We start from the raw sequence: 18407 nt of genomic DNA, 5'->3' as shown, positions 1-18407 counted from the left end.
ACTGATATTTTCAGGATTGGATTACCCTCACACTGGTTGCAAGCTGCAGATTGTACACAGAGACCTAAAGACATCTAATATCTTGGATTACCTTCACACTGCTTGATTCATAGCACCATTTTTTTAAAACCCAAGCCCACTTTACTCTTAGGCCTACAAACAAGATCCCACTGATAAAGATGGACCTTGCTCATTTTCTCACTCCCACCCCAAAAAAAATTTTGATTTAATTTATCAGGTGCATCACACACACTAGTAGGCAGTTTAGCTGTTTGCATTGCATAAACAGGTACAGTCAAAGTAACATATTGAATAAGGGTAGCTCTACCAACTAAAGAGAGAAATTTACGCTTCCAAGCAGCAAGTCCTTTATGCACTTTGTCAATTAAGTTGCTATAAGTCCTTTTATCAATTCAAGAATGCACTAGATGCATGCCCAGGTACCTTCCAAGATCTTCAATTAGAGGAGAGCCACAAATACAACTGATTTCCTTAGCTATATCCTTACGAGTGTTAGGAAAACAAAAGATAGCAAATTTATCAGAATTTACTGTTTGACCAGAGGCTTGACAAAAAACCTCCAAGCAATTCTTCAAAACTCTAGCTTTTTTGAATTTTTTTAAGAAATAGTATAGCCGTGCGGCTATACTCATTTTTCTTTTTAAAAAAAAAAATAGTATAGCCACCCGGCTTTACTGTTTTGACACGTGGCACCTAGGCGCTGGGTGTGTCCTTTTTTTATTGATATATAAATAGAAAATTTAATCCCAAAAATTTCGCCCGCATAGACCTGTGCCGACGAACTTTTGTCGGGACAAGTTTTTTTTAAATTATTATTTAATTTTTAAAAATATATAAAATTAGTTTCTTGACTCTTTTTTTTGGCCTACATCTTTAATTTAATATGTAATTGAGTAATATGTTAGCCTTTTTTTAATTACTTTAATTAGTAATTATAATTTAAACAACAAATAGAATAATGAAATTAAATATGGTGTTTGCTCCATTAGGATACAACTTTCTAAATCAAAGTCCTAGCACTAGGGCTTTGATTTCTAGCGAAATTTGTGTGTTTATCTATGGGGCTATACAAGAATGATGATATGGATGTTCTTTGCGAATTTACAGGACAAACTCAATCAAACAAAAACATTATATGATATTTGAATTTTAAAAATAATTCAAATAATTAGTTAATTAATTAACTAATCGAGTTTAATTTAAATCACAGAGTCCAAGAGCCCCAAGGCCCAAGGTGTAATAACCCAAAATAAAATATCTAAAAAGAAAGAAAATATCTAAAAAAGTAAGGAAAATATTTTTTAGCAAAAAGACAATTTTACCCTCGCATTATTTAATAAGGAAAAAGTTGACTTTTTGATCGGGAAAGAATTTGGTAATTCCGATTACGCCGTTGCGTAGAGCACGGCGAAACGAGTCCGTAGACACGGAGTAGACCCGAATCGGAGTTGTAACGAAGGAGTTATGGTCAAAAGAGTCTCAGTGGCAGAACCGTAAATATTTCGAAGTTCAGTTTTATAAACCCAGCTTCCTTCTCTCTCGAACCATCTCGACCAGCCAACTTCAGACAGCGATTTCTCCCAACTCAGGCCACCGTTTCAGGCAATACCGGTCCCAAACGAACCACCTCACTTCCCTCTATCAGCCCTGCCCCTCCTCAGCCTCCATCCGCTACTGTAGTAGCCGGAAACTGCCACGAAACAGGCTGGTTCCAACAGTTTTTCTGAAAATTTTTGGGAGCTCGTTCTCTCACTTCCGACCACCAAATCAATCGAGTAAGGCACCAGGAGCCCGACAGGATTGCAAAGGAGACCTTCGAAGGGTCGAAGTAGCTCGGACCATTTGTGAGTGGACTTTCTTTCATAAATCAGATTTCATGAATGATTTGATGTGATTTTATATAAATAAGTTTTATAAATGAGTTTATATTGATTTTATATAAATAAGTTTGTAGAAATGAATTTATTTGAATAAATTTCTTTATTTGATCTTGAGTAAGTTTTATTACGGCTCTGAACATGATCAGTACAGTAACAGTTCTATAAGTCTATGCTGCTTATTTACAAGTTATAGAAATAGAGTTTGAGGTTGGAATCAGATGAGACAACAGCACAACTTAAGATTTCAGTTATTATTCAGATTTTTCTAAAGGAATTTATTTTAAAACCACCTCGTACCCATTCATTTTTGGTGATTACCCAGAGTTGGACCGATGTCTACGGACATCCAGTCCGATTTCAGTTAGTCAGTGCACTTGACTTGCCTCACGAGTTTCGGGGACGCTCGGACCGTGAGTGCCAGGATTTGCGGCTCGGCAGACTTGGTGTCCCGAGACCTGCCAGGATTGCGGCTCGGCTGACTCTGTGTCCCCGAGACCTGCCAGGATTGCGGATCAGGCTGACTACGGTCCCCTGCATCCTGCCAGAGCGACTCGAGCTGACTTGGTGTCATCGAGGAATCTGCCGGCGGGACAGGCTGATCATAGTCCCCTGATTTCGCCAGTTTGCGGCTCGGGTAGCCTGTGTGACGCCCGAGACCTGCCAGGGAATTGACGGTTATGACAGGGGTACAAATAGGTGGTATTTTCAAAGGATTTTGGGTTTTCTCTTATTTAATTATGACTTTCAGTTATTTTATATCAGCTTCTCCAATTTTTCAGGCATTGATACATTTATATAGTTTTGTTCAGTTTTACAAGGTTTGAGTACAGTGCTTTTATACAAGTTTGATTTCAGTGTTTTATACAAGCTTTGATTTCAGTGCTTTTGAATAAAATTTATCGAGCTTGATTATGATTTACGTGGAATGCTTTGAGTTTAGAAGGCTTTAAATGGAATGTACGTATTCAGTTTATTTAACAATTTTTATAGTGGGGGTTATTATGATTGTTAAACTGTTTTCAAGAATTCTTATGTTTGGTCCACTCACATCTTCAAACTGTTTTCGCCCCCAGGCTGTAGAAGTACGCGGGATCCACCACCGGGCCAATTATAGCTTCCGCACAAAGGTAGAGTTTGTAGAAAATCTTTGAAACTTGAAAACTTTAAAGTATGCTCTGATATCTAGTATTAGTGGAAAACTGGAGATGAGATCTGTTACTTGAGATGTTCTGGCTGTTGGGATGGTTTTACTGATTGTTTAACAGGTGAAAAATTTTGGGATTGGTCGAAATACAGGGGAGACTCTGCCGAAATTTCGGCAGAAGTCTAAGGAAAAAAAATATATATTTTGAGACGATAAGGGTAAAAAGGTCTTTTGTGCCCGACATTCGCCAGGTGTCGAACACGCACAGGACTTGGCTCGAATTCCAAAGTGGAAATTGGGTCGGGTCCTGTCACAAGGCCAATCTTTTCATTAATTAAATATATATTAATGAACCATTATACACATAATTCTCACATATTATTGAATAAAAATAATATATACTAAAAACAAATGGTATATCCGCCTGGCTTTTTTTCCTTAATTGGTTTTTTTAAAAAAAAATAGTATAACTTAACATAACTGGTCTGCTTCGGTCTGAAGTGATTTTTCCAAGGCAAGAACCAAGACGAGAATCGATCCAAAATGATCTGGTTTGATTTTTTAACCTATCTTGACTTTTTAGGTCAACGAGGTTTTTTTTTTCAATTTTCTTTTCACTCGATTCAGGTGGGTTCACTAGTTCAAGAGTCCACCCCTAACTGAAGCTAGGAAAAGGATGGGCATTAGGCTTCTAATGTCGTAAACAAGTTAACACTACCCATTCATTAAACGGGTTGAGTGGGTTATTTTTTAGGTGGGCAGTTTGATCTAGAGCCTGCTCAATCTTCATAAATAAGTCTTTAAAACTCCATTTCTTAATTAAAACACTTTTTTTAGAACCATAATTAAAACTCTTAAAGCACCTCTTTGAAGAAGTAAAAGATACCTTTGATCTAGATCCCGTCTCTCTCTAACCATCGACCGAGTCATCAAGGGTGGATGAGGCTCCATTTAACTCACCCCACATTGGATCGGCGAGATTGAGGCCATTGTGATGAAAAACAATGATGTCAACGGCCCAGATCTCGTTGTCAGTGACAACGACTTTGGCCCAGATCTCAACAACCCTAATTTTCGTAGGTTCATCATATATATATATATATATATATAGAGAGAGAGAGAGAGAGAGAGAGAGAGAGAGAGAGAGAGAGAGAGAGGTCCTGGGCTTCTTCTCTGCCTTTTTTTTATTTATTCCAATTAAAAATAATAATTAATTGGAACAAGTTTTAAGATCTTAAAAATAGGTATAAAGTTCAATACCAACCAAGTTTTAATATCTTGTATTTGAAAACTCATGTTTTTTTTATATAAAAAGAATCATGGTTTTTTAATTCACTTTTTTGAGTAGGATACCAAACATCCCTTCTTTTTTCTTTTTTTTTCCTTGCCATTTTTTAAATAATTGCCCTTCTGTACGGATCTTTGTTTGAGTTCTTTTGTTTTGTGTTGGTTTGAGTTTTTTTAAAGTGGCTGGTGGAAATATTGCGTTTCTTTGATGTTCAGGTGTTCTATGTTGTATGGTTTTCAGAATGAGATGGGATTGTTGTTTGTATATTTGGTTATTTTATTTCCGCCGTGGAAGAATACTCTCGTGCATATTTGCTTTTGATTTGCTCAACATGGATTTTGTAAATTAAAAAAGAGTGTTGCTAAACGAACCTTAAAATTAACTAAGTACATCCTACTACCAAATTATTTATTAAATTACTAATTTGCCATAATATAAAATGACCAAAAATGATATATTGAATTATGAAACAAATGTAATTTTAATAAGTACACCCTACTTACCATATTCAACCCTAATTAAACGTAAGCAAAAAATCATACTTCCAAAAACCTTAATATTAACTCCAACAATTTGTTTCATTGTTATTTATTAATTCATTGATGCAAACAAGTCTCATGGATGCTTCAGACATGTCAAGGGAATCATCAAAAGATGTATTAATTTTGGTTTTTTTGGTTTAGGTGGAAAGAAAATTAAATTTTACATTTGTCAGATCGTGAAACCCAGAAAGCTCATGCCCATACCCTTCAACTTGGTACTTCATATGAATTCTTCCATGCACGCCAGTTGTTTGACGAAACACCTGAGCGTGGTATCCACCACAACAATAATAGGCAGCTTTGCTTAGCAATACCATCATAAAGAAACTATTTATCTCCTTTCAAGAATGCTAGGCTAAACTATCAGACCCAACAAATTCACATTTGGCACTGTCATTCACTCGTCAACTGCACTTGGAGACCTAAACATAGGCAAGCAACAACTTCATGCATGTGCAACAAAGATAGGTTTGCATTCGAATGTCTTTGTGGGAAGTGCAATTTTGGATCTTTATGCCAAGTTAAGCATTACCCAGGATGCTAAGAACCATCATCAAGTGAATGAAATTTTATTTGCATTCGAATTTTTTTGTGCGTTTGGTGTTGTGTGATAGAGTGTATAAGGGGTATTTTTGATAGTTAGATAGGGTGTACTTAGTTAATTTTACATTTTGATTGAAATATTATGGTGTACTTAGATCATAGGGTGTACTCAGTTAATTTTAGGGTTTGTTTAGCAGCATTTATTAAAAAAAATGATACCCATTAGTATACTTCCTAGGGGTGGGCACTCAAATCGGTGAACCGGAAATCCGAGCCGAATCGCACCAAACCAAACCGAAAAAAAATTGAGTTGACCAAAAAGTCAACAACCGGTCAAAAATCGAACCGGATCGGTTTGGGCCGGTTCTGAATTCGATTCCATGTCTTCAAAAATCAAACCAGGCCGAACCAAACCGGTCAACCTAAAAAAATATATATTTATATTTAATGCTATATTTTTAATTTCACTAAAAAAAAACCTAATATTTATCCAAGTTCAATGTCAAAATATCTCTCTTTTCTGACTTTAATATTTATTTTTTATATGAAATTGAATAATTTGTTAATTTTCAAGTAAAAAAATAATATTTTAGTTGAGAATTGTATTAAAAAATAATTTAAAAAATAATTTTTATAATCCGGTTCAAAACCAAATCGGAACCGAAACCGGACCGAAATCGGTTCAAACCAAATCGGACAGTTTTTGAATTTTTTTATTAAAATCGAACCGAATCAAACCGGATAAATAGAACCGGATCGATTCTAATTTAAGGCAAAAATCGGTCCAAACCGAACCGTGCCCACCCCTAATACTTCCTATATCTATTCACTGAAAACCCAATGGCTCCTGTCTGTTCGTTCTAGAATTATTTCTAAGCATACGGCTGAAAATAAAGTAAATTTTTTCCTAGTATTTGTATATTGAGAAAGTATCTTTGATACACTTTTCGATTAAAATCTAAAGAATATCATTGAGGCAAAAAAAAAAAAAAAGAGTGGAAACTCCCATTATCTACTCTCATCAGTGTGCATAAGGTCTCAATGTAAAGGCCGGCATTAAATGCTCAAAAATCACATGTATCAAATAACGCAGGGTCTTAAGTTCAATTTCTCCCTCCCACAATATTGTTTGTTTCAAAAATAACTTGGGTTCATCAATGAGGGGAATTTTGGAAATATTCACCATTTAAGCAAATTTAGACTTTTAGTTTTTTTTTTTCTTCCTCTTAGGATTTTGAAGTCTACCCATTAAATGTCTCTTAATGCTATAACCCACTTGAGTAGTTCTAGAATCTTACTCGAGTATGCTTGAGGCTCCCTCAAGTGGTTAAAATGTTGGAAGCCTAAAAAATAAGTGGCCAAAAAGCTTTAGAGTATTTAAAAATTGACTATTTTTCAAAAAATTTCATCATCCTTTGTTTTTCTTTGAAGTAGAAATGATAGGCTAAATTACAGATGAGAGAGATTTATCACATTTACAGAATGATGATGTCATGAGAATTCAAACCTAAGACATATAATTTACGATTTAAGGCTCTTTTTTACTGGATTAGATTAGATCTCCTGAGGTATTTTTCTTCTTTCTAAAATTAGAAGAGAGGATACAACCCGAAAATTATCGGGTCGATATTTTAGAATGCCAGATTCCGGCCCGGGAGGTTTTGAATTTTCACATCGTTCTATGATGGCTAGCAACGGACCAACTTTTGTGCATTTAAAATGTAACCGTTCAGTTAGGCCTCGTCCAATTTACTATTAAGTTCTAGTGGGTACAGGAATTAACAGGGGCATAATAGTCTTTTCACATATCTATCATGTGGAAGGCGCTGCGCTTCTCTCTGTCTATATATACAGCTTACACGCCCTTACCTTTTCAATTTTGCTCAGAAACGCTGTCATCTTCCATTGAAGTTTCCCTAGTCTCTCAACAAGAAAGACCCTCCGGTAAAATTCTTAACCCTATAAATCTGTACAGTTTGCAGCGATCTGGTTCTTTGATGATGATTTTTAGATCGTAACTCTTTCTGGATCTTGATCGATTTGTTGTTTGGCTTCGAAACACTGGAAAGTTTGAATTTTTAGCGTCAAGATTATCAATTCTTGTAATTGATCTCTTTTTTTTTTCTTTTTTTTCTTTTTTTTTTTTTGTTGGTTCATCTAAATTTTATATTGCTGGTTTGTTTTGTTTGGATTCATGGATTTAGAGAACATGGTGCGTTTTTTTCACTTTAGATATATAATGGTCAACGATATATATTGAATGGCCAACGGGTGGCTTTGAGGGTAAGGATATTGCTTATTACAAATTCATCTTGAAGATAGAAAAGAAAAATTAGTAATTTCATGGGAAGTCTAGGAATTGAACTAGAACTACAAGCTAGGTTGAGTTTCTTTGGCATCTTTTCATAATTTTTTTTACCAAGTATGTAGTCATAATTCAGTTGTGGCTAAGTGGTATATGTAGGATTGTGGTTGATGGGCATGTTTGATTGAAATTGTTTGTGTAGATATGTACTTGGTTTGTAGTTAAACCTAGATAAATTTTAGACATTTAAGATTGATCGGTTATGCAATACATAGTGCTAGTTTGTACCAGGTTGATTGATTATTTGTTATGTAGAGTTGATTTGTATGTGTTTGCTTATTGAGATATAGAGATTAAGGACCCATGTAGTCCTGTCAAAAAAGCAGAGGACCATGCTCCAAGAGATTCTCACGTATATATCCATATTGTGTGACACTAAAAGCCGAAATCCAGTTGAAGTCTTTAAATATGTGTGTATATTGGCACATAAATGCTGGAAATTATTATTATTTTATTAAGAGTTTTGTGATAAGCATATAGATGATATAGTTTGTTAAAATTTCTTTGACTCCTATGGGATATTCAGGAACTATTCTCTAGCAGTTACTCTTGAGATTCCTAATAAAGGCCCTTCCACCTTGTCATTTGACTAGAATCTAGCTCCCACATAGCTGAGTCTTTGTTTATGGGTAAACCCCAGCTGAGAATTTGAGTAACCATCGATTACTTAACAGTATTAAGCTTTTAGATGATTGAAAGGCTTAAAGTAGTGTATGTTTCATATCTATAGGAAAGGGATTTTAGCTACAATTTTCATTATAGAGCCTGTATTAGTTTAGTACACCCAAGTGATGTTAAACATATGTATTACAGGGATAACGATGTTGCAAAAACATTAGTGTTGGTAAAGGTTTAACGATGTTGGAATATAACAGTAGGAGTTTAGGGCACATGCGTCTGGAGGTTGGGGTTATGTTGTCCCATTGTGGCCTGGAGGTCATGGACTCATGGATTTCAAACGAGGAACAGTGTCTCCGCAAGCTTTGGTAGGCTGCATGCATTTGACCCCCATCAGACCCTGCAATGGCAGTACCTTGGTGCAGTGGGCTGCACATTTAGTGCTGGTTTTTTGGAACTACCTAGTAATGATTAATTGGTGTTCATGATTAAGGTTTTGCTTTCTATTGTGGTGTTGAAGTTATAATAAAGGTGTGGACAGAGATTTGTAATAGGTCTGTTGTTTGGTTATGCTCAAATGTTTTGTATCAGTATTTTGTGGCATATCAATTATGATAATCCCTGCACTTTGAAACCTAGAAATATAATCATGTGCATGCACACAAGCGCACACCTATCACACCCAAAATATAGCACATTGTTCTGTTAAAGTATGGTAAATTCTGGGTTTCCTAATCCGCAGTCTCATTTCTTTTCGCTCTTTCATAATATACATGATAGTGTTATTTCCAAAGTTTTATTTGGTTATACTTGTGCTTACTAATGTTGTGTTGAAAATAGTAGGTTTTAGTATTCTGTGGTGGCATCTTAACTTCAAAAATGCCTAAGGTTAGAAGAGCTAGTTCCTTGTCTCTTGATCGATCTAGGGCTTCTCCTTATCCTTGCACCTCTGATGATTCTGAGCCATACAACCTGAAAAATCCCTTGGAAAGCAAGGAGAATGTAAAAGAGTGGGAAGAAGCTAGGTGCCCCATCTGCATTGAACACCCACACAATGCTGTTCTTTTAAAGTGTTCCTCTCATGAGAAGGGCTGCAGGCCTTTCATGTGCAATACAAGCTACCGGCACTCAAATTGCCTTGACCAGTTTTGTAAGTCATCTCTGCCTTGCTGCTCTACACCAATGTTGCAAGAACTTCCTCTCACAATCACAACCTCTCACAGTGCTAACGAGGAACAGTCGTCGCTTGGGCAAACCAGCCCCTGTGGGAGTCAATTGGAACCAAAGCCAGTTTGCCCTCTTTGTCGGGGAGAAATCTATGGATATGTTGTTGTTGAGGCTGCTCGTCACTACATGAATTGTAAAGTGAGGAATTGCTCTTCTGAGACATGCGACTTTAACGGGACTTATTCAGAACTGAGGAAGCATGCCAGGTCTCAACACCCTTCTGTCCGGCCATCAGAGGTGGATCCAAATCGACATAGCGATTGGGTAAGGTTGGAGCGTGAAAGGGACTTGGAAGATGTCCTTAGCTTGGTCCAACAAGGACCTGCAGAAGATATTGTTGATGAGGAATCCGGAGAGTTCAGTTCCTGGATGACTAACCTTTTCTCTGCTATGTTTCGTTCTCTTGAAGTTATGCTGGTTACTCGTTTGATGGATTCTTCTAGTGGCTCTTCAAGTGGCAGAGAGCAGACACATAACCGCAGATCAGGGAGAATGCCCAGGGCTCATTATGACAATGATTCCATTTCTGTGACAAGACGGAGCAACATTTTATCAGATAGTACATCTCGTCCCAGAGGTCTGCGTTGGCGAGCACCCAATAATGATGTGGAGATTAGTCGCGCTCCTAGATGGAGCCAAAATTCCTTGTCGGGTGAGACTGGTCATGCTTCTAGATGGAGCAATAATTTCATATCAGAGCCTAATAGCCGTGCCCCTAGATGGAGCAACAACTCTTTATCAGACGAGACTAACCGGGCCCGTAGATGGGGCAACAACTCCTTATCAGAGGAGACCAGCCGTGCCCCTGGTTGGGGTAACAACTCCTTACCAGAGGAGGCCAGCCGTGCCCCACCTAGATGGAGCAATACTTCTGTACCTGAAAATGCACCCCGTCCCAGGGGGCTGCGATGGCGAAATCAAAGATGGCCAACTTACAACAACAGGCGGTGACTGCAGCCCATTGTTGCTGAGAGTAGCTCACACAAAAAGACTCTTGTCAATATTTTCTGTAAGTTTCTTTTTTAGCAGAATTATTGTCATTTTCATATGTTGTCTTTCTCATCATTCTTCCCTTTTTTCCTTTTCAGAGTACGTCTCTGATCAGGTTGCTAGCCATGACCAAGTGGAAGTATTGTCCGGACAATGGACGGCCGCAGGAACTTTATTGTTTTTCTGAGCTTTCTTTTGTTGATTCATTGTTAGCTTTATGTTAAGCATAGTTGAGTACTTTATAGATAATCGTTTTGGTTTATGAGGATGACTCTATTTCCCTTTGTACAAACCTTGTGGTTTTTACTATACATTAAATTTAGATAATTCAGATAAGCATATGCAGGTTTTTATCCATAATAATATGAAGAAAAAATGAACTTAGCATCCAAATCTCCAGAGACAGGTTTTTGAATTTGGATTCCTGACAATATAAAATATGGGAAAGGAATTGGTAAATTAATTGAGTAAATATGAGAAAAGGTTTTTAAATTAAGGAGAAAATCACAAAGATTTTTCACTGTGACGCAATTTAGAAACTCAATTTGGCACAATTACAAGAGTTAGATATGATAGAAACAAACTGTACGGACTGATATGATGAAGTAAATGTAAGATATGATTGATAGAAAATGGTGGAGAAAGATGAGCATGTTGAGTTAGGAACTATAAGATCAAGGTGAGCAAAGAGTGTTTTTGTTACATATATATATATACACACACACATTATATATAGTTTTGAAAGTTCTCCCTTTATTTTTTTATTTTGACACAGCGGTATTTTACACTAATTTGATGTACACGGAGGGAGAACTAACACACTGCCTTCATCAACTACCGTAACCCACATTTGCGTTTGTGCTTTATTCTTAATTTGGGTAAAACTTCAAAGTAGCATTCACCTTCACCCCCAAAAAAAAAAAAATCACTGTATAATAATGTGTAACAAATTGGATTCGAACAGCCCACGCGGCCAGACCCAACAAAAACCGCAAAAACTTTGAACTTTGTTGATCGAATCGACGGTGCCGAAGTGTCACTCGCACTCGAGCAAACGGACCGTTTCACTGGGTTCCTTCTTCCTTCTCTCCTCAGCCTGCTTGGGCGGTTCCACCTCTCTCCTCTTCTGCAGGTAAATCGATAAAGTTTCTGACTTTGCTTCGGTTTCCGGCTAAGCAAGCACGGTTGCATATTAAGTTTTATGAAGAGGAATGAATGGTATTGTAGAAAGCTTTAAACTTTACATTATGCGACTGATGGCATGTTCTTGGCTCACAGAATGGCAAGGTCGCTTTCAAAGTTGCTCTGCAAGGGAATTTCATTTTCAGGCTCGGCTGCTCGTTCTGCCATAATTGTAAGACTTTATCAGTTTTCCACATTTAGGTAGTTTTGCTAGTACTAGTAGACTAGCTGCACTTAATAGAAAGAAAAACTCAAGAGGGTTGAGAATGTAGTTCGAATGAAATTTTGATATTACCTGTGATGGGAAATATGTTTCAGTGGGGAAATAGGTAATGGGATTTATATGTTTTCAGCAGACTTATTGCATGAGCATTGTTCTCTTGGCAGAAACATTAAATCTCAAACACTGGTCTTGTGGATGTTTGTTACTGTTTGAATGTATGGTCTAGATTGAGAGTTTGATCACATGAAACATTAGGTAGTTTGGGAAGAGAATATTAACCCTTATTACACTTTCTGTATTTTTGCATTCTTGAGTGGATCATGTGTGGCCATACGTGCGTGTATATTAATCCAGGCCATCTTTTGAATTTGTGCTTCATCTATACTTCACACTTACCAATGATAGCAGTTTTTTTCTTTAAACTGGTAGTAGGCTCCTGGATCTTTTTATATCAATGGAATGAGATGCTCGGCCACAGTGCCGAATGAGCCTGACACACATGATGATTTTAAGCCCACTAATAAGCTTGAGAATTCTGGCCTTACATTGAAGGACCTTGTTGAACAGGTAGAGATATGCCAACTGAATCTTCTTAATATAGCTCTTTATTTCCCCTTTGTCGTCCAGACCAAAGATCATTGTTCTTTGAGTTAAATGATTCTAATCCGCTTCTGTAGGATGTCAAGGACAATCGTGTAATGCTTTATATGAAAGGAGTGCCTGATCTTCCTCAATGTGGCTTCAGTTCACTTGCAGTAAGAGTGTTAAAACAATACAGTGAGTTCCGAGTCATTTCATACTCCAACTCTGATTTGTGGTTTTCTTGAGTTAATTTAGCAATAAAGTCTATGTATGTGCAAACACAAATAACTAAAATAAAACCATATTGATATCCATAGTCTTCATGATTGTTCATATTTACCATCACAGTGAGGCGCTTTTAGTTAAATATAGCCATCTAAGTGGCTTGCCAATTTTGAACATATGCATACAGGTGCATATAATGTTTCCTGCATAATAGAGCATCAGTTTTCCATCTAAATATGTGATGCACCAAACTCAATCAGAAATATCAACACTGGCTAAAAAACACAAGGGAACAATGAAGTAGAATACTGTTTTGGGTGAAATGACTAACAGATTGCATTAGTTTGTCCTTTCAAGTTTACTTCTTGGGTGAATTATGCTTATAACAAGCTCTTATTTGCTCTGCGTTTAAAGTGTCACTGGAAATTTAACTCAATGGGCAGTTCAACTTTAAGGTATGAAAAAACTGGTCATATGTTTTTGGGACTGGGAGTATAACTTACGGTTATGAAGAAACATTATTACTTCAAATTATCGAGTTACTAAATTGTGCTCGCAAGTGGTCTATTGTACTTCTGCTGAAACTTAACTTCTGATAATGATTATACATTGCTGCAAATTATTTTCTTATGATAATTCGGTACCTTTCAGATGTTCCTTTGGGTGCTAGGAATATCTTGGAAGATCCTGAACTGAAAAGTGCTGTAAAAGCCTTCAGGTAAGTTGATTCTTTGTGGTATATTAGTAACATCTACAAGTTTGAGACCAAAATTATTTCAAATTTTGTTGCTTATCCAGAGACAGAGCTGTTGGTTTATGTTGGCCTCCCAAATTTTAAAGTATTTGATTTCGAGCTGATTTTTTAATCTTTCTTTTTCCCTATGAAGCCACTGGCCAACGTTTCCGCAGATATTCATCAAGGGGGAGTTCATTGGAGGGTCAGATATAATTCTCAATATGCATCAGGTTAGTCCTTATAAATTCAGTTCTTGTTGTTTTTAAGTTTAAGGCAATGCATAGCTTTAATGATGTGGTGTATCCTGTGTAGACTGGTGAGCTCAAGGAAAAGCTTCAGGATATTTCAGCCAATCAAGAGAAGTCTGAATAAGTTGTTGAATTTGAAGTGCAGATGACATTTCATCCATGTGACATCGAGTTTAATAAATGTCTCTTTCATCCGCAATGCATTACATAGTGTTCATGTGAGATTTGTTTTAAATTGAATCTCTCTACACATTTAGGGGTGTGCCTAAAATCCCCCTTTCACTATGGAGAAACAATTGGAATTGTGGACATTTTTTTTGGGAATAAAACCTGTTTTTTTGCTTCTTTTTTTTTTCGGAATAAAACAGTTCAGCAGAGTATATATCAATTAAAAATCGGTCCGTTGCTTTGGGAAAAAAGAAAAAAACACTCCAGCAACTTCTGAAGGTGTGGATGGAATATGATGAAGCTGAATAGGCCAACACCTGTCTTTATTGGATTAAAGAATAATGTTTCAACACCTATCATTCCAAATCAAGACTATTGTAGAAATGCAAAGCAATTGAACCAATTTCATTGATTTATATCATTCCAAACTCTACATAGACAAAAGCAGTGTGGGGAAAAGGAAAATCTCAACTTACATTTTCCCACTGGCTCCCCTTCTCAATCTGAAGTAGGGGTGGGCATAAAAACCGATAAACCGATCAAACCGACCGAACCAAACCAAACCAAACCGAAAAAGGGAGTTTTTTGACTAAACCGAAAAAGTCAACTGTGGACCTGAACCGAACCGAAGGTTCACGGTTCGGCCTTCGGTTCCAAAATTTTCAGAACCGGTGGACCTGAACCGAACCGGACAATATTTAAATATATATCTACGTTACACGTGGCGTCGTTTGATTGGCCAAAAAATAGTTGCATGTGAGACATGTTGTAGCGTATCCCTCAGATTATTTTTTTTCTTTTCCTTCCGTATCCCTCTCTCGCACGAGACAGAGTCTCTTCCCTTCAGTTTTCATTTCTTCTTCTATTTTGACCTAATCGGCTGTGCATGTGGCTGCTCAAATCTTCAATCCAGAGCTGCACCTTTGCTGCGGCTGTGCTTGTGGCTGCTGCGGCTGTGCCTGTGGCTGCTGCGACAGCATCTGTGCCGCTTCTTCATCGATCTCACGATCTCCCGCCCAGGCCTAGGTATCATCCCTTCTCTCTCTCTCTCTCTCTCTCTCTCTCTCTCAAGTCGACCTCAGCCTAACCCACATCACCCCTCTCTGTTTCAGGCACACACAACACAAACCCGATTAAGAGCCGCCACAACCACCTCCATTGCCGAAGGTAAATTCTCTTGTCTGTGCATTGTAGGGTTTTTATTTTTATTTTTATTTTGCTTTGAAATTTATACCTATATCTGAATGATATATGCTATGGGAGCTATGGGAAGTGTTTTCTGTTAAATTAGAAGTGTGCGGTGATGAGGCTATTTGTGGACTAGAGTTTATGATCTGGGTTCTTCTCCCAAAAGTTTGATTACAAACCCTTGGCTGTCTGAGCACTCTTAATCTGCTTTCTCTTATCTTCCAATCTGTAGTTTTGAAAAGTGCTTTGTTCCAAAGTCACCCATATAATCTTTTTGACTTTCTAGCAAAACCCATAAAAATTTTCTCAAATTTATTGGCTTTTTTTTTTTTGCTGTAAAATTGTTCTTGTTTGGTAGGGTTTATATGGCAGTATGGAGCTTATAATTGTATACATTCAGGGAAAAACAAGGAAGTACTTGCGATATGTGAGAGCAGCAGGTCCCCTCACAGCTGTTCTTTCGGGCACAACTTTTGTAAAAATATTTAATCCATCTTCCATATCTTTGGTGAGTGTGATGTATATTAGATTCACTTTAATTGGCAGTTATTCAATCTAACAGTGTAGTGATTACAGTATACTTTTCTCATGTTCTGTTTATGCTTGCTTTAGTAATAGATTATATATGGAATGTTCTATTTTTGTCGTACATTCTGTCAGCCATAAGTCTGCTGTTGTGCACCTGTCTAAAATCTTAGCCTGTGAACAGTCATGAACCTGTCATCCAGGATATTTGAGAAGAAAAAAAGAAGAAGAATTTCCTAGTTAGTTATTCATTCTCTATTAGATTCACTACATATCGTTCTCTAATAGTTAAAATAACCAATGTAGAGTTTTGCAAGCTTTGTTATGCCATCTGTTTGAAAATTGGGATGGTAAAGAGAGCATGGTGAGCTTGCCAATTTGGAATGCAGGCCTGTTACATAGAATGATAGAGTTCCTAAATAGTCACAATCTAATGTGGTGCCTGTTTTAAAATTGAATAAGTATCAATGTAGGAGACAGAAAACATCCTATTTAGTTATGTTGCTATTTTTCCTGTTGTATGATTCCTTCTGTTTTCATGTAATGTCTCTTTTCTCATAGAAGAATTCGACAGAACTTTAAGTTAGTAGTAGGTTACTAAAGGATCTTGACTGTTGTTTAGGTAGGAGATATACCTCAGGGCCTACCAAGCTTTTCTATTCCTAGAGCTTTTGGATATGCTACATCTTTGATCCCCACCGCACTTCTCATTACTGGTGTAGCTATTTTGGTAAGATGAGCTCCATAGAACCTTTTACTTGTAGCTTTGCTTTCTCTGTTTAAATGATCATATCTATCAGTACTGTGATAATTCATTTGTATCTCTAGGAATCTGTGGGCATTGCAAAAGCATTAGCAGCAAAGAATGGGTATGAGCTGGACTCAAATCAAGAGGTATGTTTTTGGAAAAATTGGTAGGGCATGTGCTCAAAACCATAGCTCTTGTTTATCAATAAAAACAAAAATACAAGTTTAAGTAAGAACTTTGTGATTAAAGCTTAACTGTTTGCTGCATGCTTATCCGTTTGTCTTTGTATTACTATTGCTTCTTCATACATGATTCTTGGTGAATTTGATTAAGTCATTTGGTTGCAAGCAAGGAAACTGTACCCTATAATCTAATGAATCTTTTTTTGTTTTAACCAGTTGTTCGGTCTTGGTGTGGCCAATATTTTTGGTTCATTTTTTTCAGCATATCCAACAACAGGTGTGATGCCTATGAGGTTCTAAGAGCTGCAGGCAGAATTTTCATATATATTATATTTTTGATATATTTTATACTTTTTGGAGTCGTGCAGGTTCTTTTTCTAGGTCAGCTGTGAATCATGAAAGTGGAGCTAAATCTGGCTTATCTGGACTTGTTATGGGAGTCTTGATGGGCTGCGCTCTCCTATTTATGACACCACTGTTTGAATATATACCGCAGGTTTAGTTCCATCTTATTGCATTTGCCTTTTCATTTAGGAATATAATCTTGTGAAGCTCATGATTGATGGCTTTTGCTGCTCCTCGTCATTAGAATATGTCGTTTGTTATCCTTCTTGCTCATTACATTCTATTAGAAATTTATTCATGGGGCTGTTCGCCAGTTGCAAAATTTTGAAAACATAAGGTGGCATCTTTGCTATTATGTCAAATGATGTGTTTACTTGTTTTATCACTGTTATCATTCCAATTTGATGTCCTAACTATGGGATTTGTTCTTTATGTAATTGGATAAGGTCTCAAATTGTCTCCTAGGATGGTTGAGGCTTTGATTTGCTCTCAAAATTGGATAAGGTCCGAAGATATATCTTCATTGCAATATGTGCCAAGCATTGAAGAGATGGAGTTCTATGAATCAATTGAAATGGGTAATATTTTCATTTCTATAAGTATATTTGAATTTGATTATTTTCTTATTTTTATGTGTTCTAACTCAAGTTGGTTTGATTTATTTTATTATATTTTGTAGAAATAGGGAGTAAAACATCCACTACAAATTTGAATAAGACTCTCCCTTCTTAGTGTGATGAAGATATGTTGGAAGATATTTTTCTTGCATCCTATTTTAATTATGATTTGTTGATGGTGAAACTTTGTGTTAATTCTTTTAAGTGTTGTGTAGGTTGCTTTTTAAGGTTTTGGAAGAATGGATGAAGCAGATTTTTTGCAAGGATGTTATCTTTATGTGTATTTTTGTGATGGGTTGTAATCTTTAATTTCATAAGTTTAATTTGGATTGCTTGCTTTATTTGTGTATTATTTTTTTTGTCATGGTTTGTAAGAGATTATATTTCCTTTCCTTGCTTGGTTGGTTGAATGTGTGAATGTGATATTCATTTAGTTGTTTAGAAACTTAGATTGGAATGATGGATTTTTATAGGTTGAATTTGCATTATTTCAGGTTTTGAAAGAAAAGTAAAAAGTGATTTGGGCTTGTTCATAAGAATTTATTAGGTTTTGGCCATTTGACAACAAAAAATTGATTTAGGCTGAAAGTAAATCTGATTTGGGCTTTTTTAAACTGAAACTAAATCTGATTTGGGCTTTTTTTAAACTAAAAATAAATTTGATTAGGGCTTTTTTTGGCTGAAAGTAAAAATAATTTGGGCTTTTGAAAATGGTAAAATTGGGCTCAAGCCCAAACCGATCACAACCAGACCCGACCCGAGAACCGAAGTCCATTTACAGTTCGGCCCAATTTCGGGTTTTACCCTCGACCCGACCCGA

At 36.6% G+C, this 18407-nt stretch overlaps 3 protein-coding genes and 1 non-coding gene across 6 annotated transcripts; all 4 read left to right on the top strand.

The window, feature by feature from the left end:
* Positions 1-7281: 7281 nt before the first annotated feature.
* Positions 7282-10957, top strand: LOC117622568. Of its 2 annotated transcripts, none has more exons than XM_034353296.1 (3): positions 7282-7362; positions 9242-10637; positions 10717-10957. In XM_034353296.1, exon 2 carries the CDS (start codon positions 9281-9283, stop codon positions 10577-10579), a length of 1299 nt encoding a protein of 432 aa, XP_034209187.1. In that variant the 5' UTR covers positions 7282-7362; positions 9242-9280; the 3' UTR covers positions 10580-10637; positions 10717-10957. The 2 variants fall into 2 exon arrangements, with proteins under 2 accessions (XP_034209187.1, XP_034209188.1); XM_034353297.1 differs by having other exon boundaries at positions 7301-7362; positions 9245-10637.
* Positions 10958-11556: 599 nt separating this feature from the next.
* Positions 11557-14159, top strand: LOC117622382 (monothiol glutaredoxin-S15, mitochondrial-like). Of its 2 annotated transcripts, XM_034353036.1 has the most exons (7): positions 11557-11750; positions 11897-11972; positions 12456-12590; positions 12701-12800; positions 13482-13548; positions 13718-13796; positions 13879-14159. In XM_034353036.1, the coding sequence occupies exons 2-7, from the start codon at positions 11898-11900 to the stop codon at positions 13936-13938; spliced, it is 516 nt and encodes a 171-aa protein (XP_034208927.1). In that variant the 5' UTR covers positions 11557-11750; position 11897; the 3' UTR covers positions 13939-14159. The 2 variants fall into 2 exon arrangements, with proteins under 2 accessions (XP_034208927.1, XP_034208928.1); XM_034353037.1 differs by lacking the exon at positions 11557-11750 and having other exon boundaries at positions 12453-12590.
* A 652-nt stretch (positions 14160-14811) lies between these two features.
* On the top strand, positions 14812-17777 carry LOC117621577 (probable sulfate transporter 4.2). The gene is made up of 9 exons (XM_034352137.1): positions 14812-15008; positions 15095-15149; positions 15529-15678; positions 16318-16425; positions 16524-16589; positions 16842-16902; positions 16994-17121; positions 17417-17548; positions 17650-17777. The coding sequence occupies exons 3-8, from the start codon at positions 15544-15546 to the stop codon at positions 17450-17452; spliced, it is 534 nt and encodes a 177-aa protein (XP_034208028.1). The 5' UTR covers positions 14812-15008; positions 15095-15149; positions 15529-15543; the 3' UTR covers positions 17453-17548; positions 17650-17777.
* LOC117623641 lies at positions 15274-15371 on the top strand. Its single transcript, XR_004585170.1, has one exon. It is a non-coding gene; the product is annotated as a small nucleolar RNA Z157/R69/R10 (small nucleolar RNA).
* Positions 17778-18407: the final 630 nt, after the last annotated feature.

This window comes from Prunus dulcis, chromosome 3 (genome assembly GCF_902201215.1).
Source record: "Prunus dulcis chromosome 3, ALMONDv2, whole genome shotgun sequence".
NCBI lineage: Eukaryota > Viridiplantae > Streptophyta > Magnoliopsida > Rosales > Rosaceae > Prunus > Prunus dulcis.
This window is presented reverse-complemented; position numbering and strand designations above follow the sequence as displayed.